Source organism: Lynx canadensis, chromosome E1, assembly GCF_007474595.2.
Source record: "Lynx canadensis isolate LIC74 chromosome E1, mLynCan4.pri.v2, whole genome shotgun sequence".
NCBI lineage: Eukaryota > Metazoa > Chordata > Mammalia > Carnivora > Felidae > Lynx > Lynx canadensis.
In genome coordinates, this window is record NC_044316.2 from 2,559,530 (window position 1) to 2,567,192 (window position 7,663).

At 63.5% G+C, this 7,663-nt stretch overlaps 1 protein-coding gene across 1 annotated transcript in view; it reads left to right on the forward strand.

The window, feature by feature from the left end:
- Positions 1-3,798, forward strand: part of DNAH2 (dynein axonemal heavy chain 2) — a 92,476-nt gene extending 88,678 nt beyond the window's left edge. The window contains 12 exon segments of the mRNA XM_032591092.1: positions 707-898; positions 1,052-1,236; positions 1,508-1,620; positions 1,623-1,735; positions 1,823-1,977; positions 2,090-2,209; positions 2,678-2,769; positions 2,772-2,804; positions 2,807-2,859; positions 2,938-3,012; positions 3,168-3,309; positions 3,431-3,798. Coding sequence (XP_032446983.1) covers positions 707-898; positions 1,052-1,236; positions 1,508-1,620; positions 1,623-1,735; positions 1,823-1,977; positions 2,090-2,209; positions 2,678-2,769; positions 2,772-2,804; positions 2,807-2,859; positions 2,938-3,012; positions 3,168-3,309; positions 3,431-3,585 — 1,428 coding nt within the window. The 3' untranslated portion in view covers positions 3,586-3,798.
- The last annotated feature ends 3,865 nt before the right edge of the window (positions 3,799-7,663 follow it).

Consider the following 7,663-nt stretch of genomic DNA (forward strand, 5'->3'; position numbering starts at 1 on the left):
AAAGCACCGTTTCAACCTGTTGCGGGAGTACTCGAGACAGAAAGTGGCCCCGTGACTCCTGTGAACCACGGCCCTTCTGACCCCACCTGAGTCCTCGAGCTTGACTTCAGTTAGACCCATCTCCTTACTTATTCTCCCCTTTGTGCCCTTATTCCCTCAATTCTTTCCATCTCCAGGAGACCCATGCCCTCCTCTCGCCTGGTGACCTCCTTCCCGTTTGTGAGACTTAGTCCAAATCCCGACCTGTTCTCGAAGCCTGATAAATCTATCACGTGGCATGCCCCTCCTCGATGATACACTACGGCTCCTCTAATCTACACTGAACCTCTGTACCTAATGGTGTACGTTTTTGTCCGTTAATAGTTGCACGGATAGGTCCTCATGTTTTCTGGTATTCCCAAATCGAGCCGGCCTGCCCGCCGTCGAGAACATCATGGCTGAGAGGATCAAAAGTGGGGGGACAAGGAGGCAGAGCTCTCAGTAGCCCACACAGTGCCCGCGTGCAAGTTAGAGAAAGGCACCCACCCAGTCCGTGAATCAGTGCACATCCTGGCGCGCGGGTCAAGGGCTGCCCTGCAGCCCTCACTGACCTCTTCGGCCAGTGCCCTTGTGCAGTAAGCAGCCTCCACAACTGTGGCGGTGCTACCAGGCAGGGCTTGGCACGATGCACGTCACCCCACCTTCCGCGCTTGCACACTGTCCCCAGGGCCTAAAGGCCAACATGACGCGCCTCTACCAGCTGATGACGGAATCGCAGTTTTCCCGCTGCTCCAAACCTGCCAAGTATAAGAAGCTTCTGTTTGCCCTCTGCTTCTTCCATTCCGTGTTGCTGGAGCGCAAAAAGTTCCTGCAGCTCGGCTGGAACATCGTCTACGGCTTCAATGACTCTGACTTTGAGGTTTGTGCTAGCAGGGGGCCGGCATCCCAGCGCCCCCTCTCCTTACACTTCCCGCCTTGCGGCTCCTCCCCCCCCCCCCCCCCCCCCGCCCCGCCACCGAGGGAAGTTCCTCCCCTAACTGTGTGTGGGGGTGGGGGCTGGGACCACGCACAGGTGTCGGAGAACTTGCTGAGTCTCTACCTGGAGGAGTACGAGGAGACACCCTGGGATGCCCTCAAGTACCTCATCGCCGGCGTCAACTACGGCGGGCACGTCACCGATGACTGGGACCGGCGGCTGCTCACCACCTACATCAACGACTATTTCTGTGACCAGACTCTCTCAACTCCCTTCTACCGGTGAGGGGGAGGTGGCGCCGAACAGGGGGCCAGAGGACACCCGGCAGACCAGGTGGCAGGACTGGGGTTGCGGGGAGCGTTGGAGGGGAGGCCAGGAGGCGGGGGGGGGGGGGGGGGGGGGGGGGGGGTTTGTGGGGCCGGGAGGGGAGCAGGTGCAGGTTGCTGGACGCAGGGGGCACACGCGCCTGCAGAGGGGCCAGGGTCTTGGCCTGGCGCGGAAGCCCCAGAGTGTGGCCCACAGCGCGGTGAGAATTATGCTATGGGTCGCCAGGTTGTCAGCACTGGAGACTTACTTCATCCCCAAAGATGGGAGTCTGGCCTCTTACAAGGAGTACATCAGCATGTTGCCCACCACGGACCCCCCTGAGGCCTTTGGCCAGCACCCAACGCGGACGTGGCCTCCCAGATCACTGAGGCGCGGACTCTCTTTGAGACTCTGCTGTCCCTGCAACCCCAGATTACACCCACCAGGGCGGGAGGCCAGAGCCGAGAAGAGAAGGTAGGCAGGGTGGATGCCGGGTTCGGGGCGGGGGGAGGGGGGTGCAGGGAGGAGAGAGGCCCCCACTCAGAGCCCCTGCCGGGTCAGGTCCTCGAGCTGGCAGATGTGAAACAGAAAATCCCTGCAATGATCGACTATGAGGGGACCGGAACCCGGAAACTGCTGGCCATGGACCCCTCCCCCCTCAACGTGGTCCTTCTGCAGGAAATCCAGAGATACAACAAGCTTATGGAGACCATCCTGTAAGATGGAGAGGGGCTCGGTGGGGAGGGGGCGGGAGGAAAGGCGCCCCCCAGCCCCCGCCTGAGATGGCTCTGCCAGGCCCTTCTCTAAGCTCCCACCTCACCCTGCCAGGTTTTCCCTGACAGATCTAGAAAAAGGCATCCAGGGCCTCATCGTCATGTCTACGAGCCTGGAGGAGATTTTCAACTGCATCTTCGACGCCCATGTCCCGCCACTCTGGGGGAAGGCAAGATGACCTAGCTGTCGATCCTCCTGCAACAACGAGCTGACCTCTGGCCCCGGTGCCCCAGCCTCCCTTGCAGGAGCAAAACAGGGAGCCTGGGTTTTGGAGCCAGACAGATTCAAATCTGAGAGCTGGCTCTGCCGTTCACAGACTGGCTTTGCGGTCATTAACTCAGGGACTTAGGGCGAGTCACTAACCTCTCCGGAGACGCGTCAGGGATTCCTAGTGCTGCGTGCGACTCTCAGTAGGTGCTTCGTGAACGGTAACTGGACAGCACTGTTGCTGGCGTGGTTAACTAGCGCTCGCTCTATGCTTCTTTCCGGGAGGGGGCTTTTGGAGACAGCTTTGCCAGCCGTGACGGGGGACCCGGCCGACACCACGTCTCCTCCTATCTGCCCCGACGCACCACGTGAAGATTTGCACGCGTGAACGAATGAACGCGTACACACGCACCGCCTCCCCTCCCGCAGGCGTACCCCACAAAAGCCACTGGCCTCGTGGACACGGGACTTGGCCACGCGAGTGGAGCAGTTTGAGCTGTGGGCCAGCCGGGCCCGGCCTCCCGCGATCTCTGGCTGTCCGGCTTCACCTTCCCCACGGGCTTCCTACCGCCGTGCTGCAGGCCTCAGCTCGCAAAATAACGTGAGCCACGTGCTAAGTGTGACGGGGGGGGGGGGGGGTGGCCACCTGCGATCGCTCCTCTCTGGGGGCCTCCCTTATTCGCTTCCATCCCCAGGTTTCGGTGGACAGCCTCTCCTGGGAGTTTATTGTTTCCACCGTGGATGACAGCAACCTCGTGTACCCACCCAAGGTGGGAGCCAGATGTGCTCCGACTGGGAGCAAAGGCGGGTCTGGTGGGAGGGCGCTGGGAGCAAAGGGGGGAAAGCTGGTTGGCAAGGGAGAAGGGAGGCAGAGGCCAGGGGTGCCGGCAGCCTCGGGGCCAGACTTCTCCCCGTGTCTTCCCAGGACGGCGTGTGGGTCCGGGGCCTGTACCTGGAGGGCGCCGGCTGGGACTGAAGACTCCTGGTGGAGGCGGACCCCATGCAGCTCGTCTGCCTCATGCCCACCATCCACTTAGGCCGGCAGAAAGCCGCAAGAAGCGCCAAGGGTGGGATGGCGCCCGAGTTTGGTCCCCAACCCCTCCTCTGCCCCGCCCCTCCCCCCACACCTGTGCCTGCTCTCCCAGAGGCCCCGGCGCTCTGACTCCCCATCCCCTTCCTTTCCCTCAGGCATGTACTCCTGTCCCTGCTATTACTATCCCAACCGGGCAGGCAGCTCAGACCGAGCCTCCTTCGTCATTGGCATCGACCTCCGGTCCGGGACCATGACATCTGATCACTGGATCAAGAGGGGCACCGCTCTACTCATGAGCCTGGACAACTGAGGAGGCCTCCTCTTCCTCCCCGCTTGAGGGAGGGTCGGGGACTCTAGGGGCCAAGACTGAAATGCACCTCGGACCAGGGCTGGACTTAAAACTCTGGCCTTGGCCGTGGTTGAATGCGCCGCGGGATGGGGCCCTGGAGATGGCTAGCCTTTAATAAAGGTGGAAGGATTGTCTTGGAGCTCAGAGCAGGAAAACACCCGCAACCACAAGCCTTAAGCCTCTCAATGGGGTGGTGGGGGTTTGGGGAGGGAGGAAGCCCGGATCTCACAGAGGAAGCGAACCCCTGCGAGCTACTGCTTTTGGACTGGGAAAGGAGCTTGGGAAGCGGGAGGTGTGGCCTTAAACGAGGGGGCAGGGCTGTGGGGCCTAAACGGGTGTGGCTAAATCTCGGGCTGGACTTGAGCGGGCGGGGCGGGGCTTATTTTGGGAAACGCGCGTGATCCGAATGGAATGGGGTTCGTCCGGCAGGGATCGGGGCCGGACCCAGTAGGTTGCACCCAGCACCGGCACCGGGTATCCTGTTCGGCACGTGCGCTGAGGCGAGCGGCGCAGGAGGAGGGGCGGGGGCCGAGAGGGGGGGGACTTCGGCGCGAGGGGAGGCGGGACCAAGGGAAGGGGGCGGGGCTGGGGCGCAGGGGGGGCGGTGTTTGTGTTGGAAAATCCAACTGCGCCACGGGGCGGAGCGGCCCCCCCAGCCCGGCCTGGGAGAGGGGGGGCCGCTCGACCCCCTGGGAGACTTGGGGAGCCTGAGCACCTGGGACACCCAGAACCAGGTAACGGGGGGCCGCGGGGGCGTCTGGAAAGAGGGAAACCATCTCCGCGCAGGGGGGGGGACGCCTGTCTCAGACTTGTAGAGCTGGGGGTGGACGTTTCGGTCCCTGCAAAGGCACTGCAAAGAAGATCGGGGCGCAGGACGCCAGGGTTCCCCAGAATGCAGGGCGGTGTGGGGGAAGAGCGGGCGGGCAGAAGCCTTGGGTTCGGATGTCAAGAGGGGCCTGAAAGGACTCGCAGTTCCCTGGGGCCGGGATTTCCCCTCCGCAACACTAGGTCGGGGCGGGGCGCGACGGTGCTAACAGAAGGGCAGGACTGAAGGTCAGAGTCTGCAGATAGGCCAGGGTGATGGCCCTCTGAGGTCGGGTGTGGTCGGGCAGGGGTGCGTCTCCGGTCCGGGGCCACTTCGGGTCTCCCTCCAGTCCCTCCCACGGTGAGGTGTGTCGCCTCAGCTTTAGCCCTCGCGCCAGGAGCGCCGGGAGCCAGCCTCCTCGCGGGAGTCTTCGTGTCCACGCACCCCGCCGCCCCTCCATCCGTGGTCCTGCTACCCCACTCTGATGCTCCTCGCCCTCGCCGGCTCGGGCCCTGCTCCGTGCGGACCTTCCCAGCGCAGCCACGAGATGGCGAGGGCGAGACGCGCAGCCCGAGCCGCGGGAGCAAGGGGGGGGGGGGCGGGAGATGTGGCGGCGGAGGGGCTGAAGCCCCCCGCCGGCCAGAGAGAAAGGTGGGCCGAGGTGGGCGTCTGACTTCCTGTCATCTCGGCCCTCACAGGAAATTGTGGGCGGGAGGCGAAGGGCAGAGGCTGGGGAGGGGGCTGGACTCCGCTCCGCCTCCCTGCGCTGGAGTAAATAGTGGGGAGGGGGCACGCGGCTTGGTTACCAAGCAACGCAGATTCGCTTCCTGTCTGCTGTGGCTTGTGGCTGTGACCTGGGGGCGGGGCGACTGCGGGGAAGGTCGGGGGCAGGACGCCTCGTTCTCGGGACGGTACGAGCCCGGGAAGGACGGAGGGGAGGCCGCGAGCTGCGCTGCCGCCGAAGGGGGCTCGGCGGGCGTCCGGAGGGAGGCGGGACCCGGGCGCCACAAGGAGCGCCGCTCCGCCGACCTCCCGGGGGTTGCTTGCCCCGTTGCCGGAGTAACCGGAGAGCCAGACTCGGGAGCCGGATTCCCGAACTCTCGTGTCGGGCCAATCGGCTCCGGGAGGCCCCTGACGTCAGGGCCCTGGCAGCCAATGTGGAGGAGGCTTTATAGAGCGACAGGAAAAGGGAGAGGGGAGGGGGAGAGGTGGAGGAAGGGAGGGGGAAGCTGCTCGGGACCCGCACGTGCACTCCCACACGCTCGCGCCCACCCCCCTCCCTCCTCGCACGCGCCTAGTAGCCCCTGCGCCTGCGCGGCGAGTCGCAGCTTGCAGCACTACCGCCGCACCCCCCCCCCCCCCGCCTCCCCGCATTTGAATGTTGTTTGCAAACTAGTCCTGGGCTGCGCTCCTCACCCTCGGGATCCAGGCGTCTGGATCCGCCTGTCCCTCTTGGGTCTCCAACCACCACTGCCCAGCCTTGCGTGGGAGGGGTCGGCTACCTGTTTCCCACCGACCCCCAGCTGGCGCCCCACTCTCCCAGGTGGGCTGGGCGGAGCTGCGGTTTCCGGCCCCTTCTGCTCCGCCGGCGCCTTCCCGGGCTCTGGCTTAGGTTGCTCCCCAGGGGGAACGGAACGGGTATCAGCGCCCCTTTGCGAGGCTTCAGTCGCTTGGGCTCAGCTGCTGTTGGCAGCGCGGAGGGCGCTGCGGGGAAGTCCCGGCCGGCCCAGGTGACTCCCGCGGGCCACCACGCCCCTTTTTCGCGTGGATGCCTCTTTGATGCACCCCCCCTTCCCATCCCTAGCGTGTCTTCCCCACTCCTCCTCGTGCTCATGCACTTCCCCGGGCTCCTCTCGGGCTGTCTGTCCCGGGCTCCACTCGTCCTTCTCGGCTTCTCCCGGTTATATAACTCTTCCTCTCGCCGTGTCCTGGTTTCAACTCCACAGACTCCGCCCTGGAACGGCGCGGGGAGGGCAGGAGAGTTGGGGACCCAGACAGGTTCCGGCTGGCGGCCGGCTGGGCCACGGGGGATCCCGCAGATGGGAGACGGAGCCCCGCGGGACCCGGTGCCCCCGCCCCCCACCTGCTGCCCCCCACCGAGATCTCGCCCGGGAGAGAGAAGGCACAGTATCTGCGAGAGGGTGTCGGGACTCCGTCAGAAATGTGGGTTGGGAGGTCAGGGCTGGAGGCGGGGAGGAGGAGCCGAGAAGCCCGAGTCCCTGGGGCTGGAGTGGTACTGGGAGTAAAAGAGATAAAGGCAAGCCGCCTGGGTTCCTTCTTCTTCTCCTTTTTGGGTTCCCAGAATTCCTAAGGCTATTTCCCAGGAAGCTTAGCCGAAGGCCCTTTCCGCCCCTAGGGGTCAAAGGTCTGTGTTAGAGGTGGCCTGGGATGATGTCACCAGTGCACGTGCCCTGGGACGGTTGCCAGGCCGGAGGCCTCCTCCCCTTTCCATTCCGCCTCCCCCCCCCCCCCCACCTCTGCCCCGAGTCCGATTCCAACCCCGTGCCATCTTTTCCCCCTCTCCCTTCCCTTGGCCGTAGCAGCCTGCAGGTGGGAAACCCTGGCCTGGAGTTTTGTGAGGGGGAGGGGCACGGGTGTGGTGTGGCCCCAAAGACTTTGCCCCTTTGCTGGGCTACGGGAACCCGGGGTCACTTTTCCCCAGGTGGGTATGAGAACTTTCCTTCCCAGCCCCCTCCGCCCCGTGAAGGAGCCTCCCAGCAGTCCTTGCCGCTTTCCCACCTGCTGCATTGCTAAGTGTCCTATTGCCCCCTCCCCCATTTTGAGTTGAAGTGGGAGTGGTCGCAAGATAGCTACTCCCAGGAGAAGAGCTGTGTGTGGTTTGTGGCGTTCTGTAGACAGCAGCTCATCTCTGATCGTAATTAGTGACACCCCAACAGTGACGAAAAGGGTCAGGAAGCAGTGTTAGACTGAAGAGTACAGGTCTTTATTCTGTGTAGGTGGGTGGGTCACTTTCCTGAGGGAGGGGGACTGGGTTGATAGTTATGACCGTCCTTCCCTATGGAGTTAAGTTCCCGGGTTTGGTTATGATCTTAGAAAAAATTGGTTTTTCTTTTAAAGTGTTCCGGAGCTTGGGCTGTCAGGTCCGACCCGGATTCTGTTCCCAGCTCTGCCACTTAGTGGCCATAGGGACTTGGAAAGGTCACCACCTCCCAGAGCCTCACATTCTTCATCTGGAAAATTTAAATATCAATACATACCTTCTTGGCTGTTGGG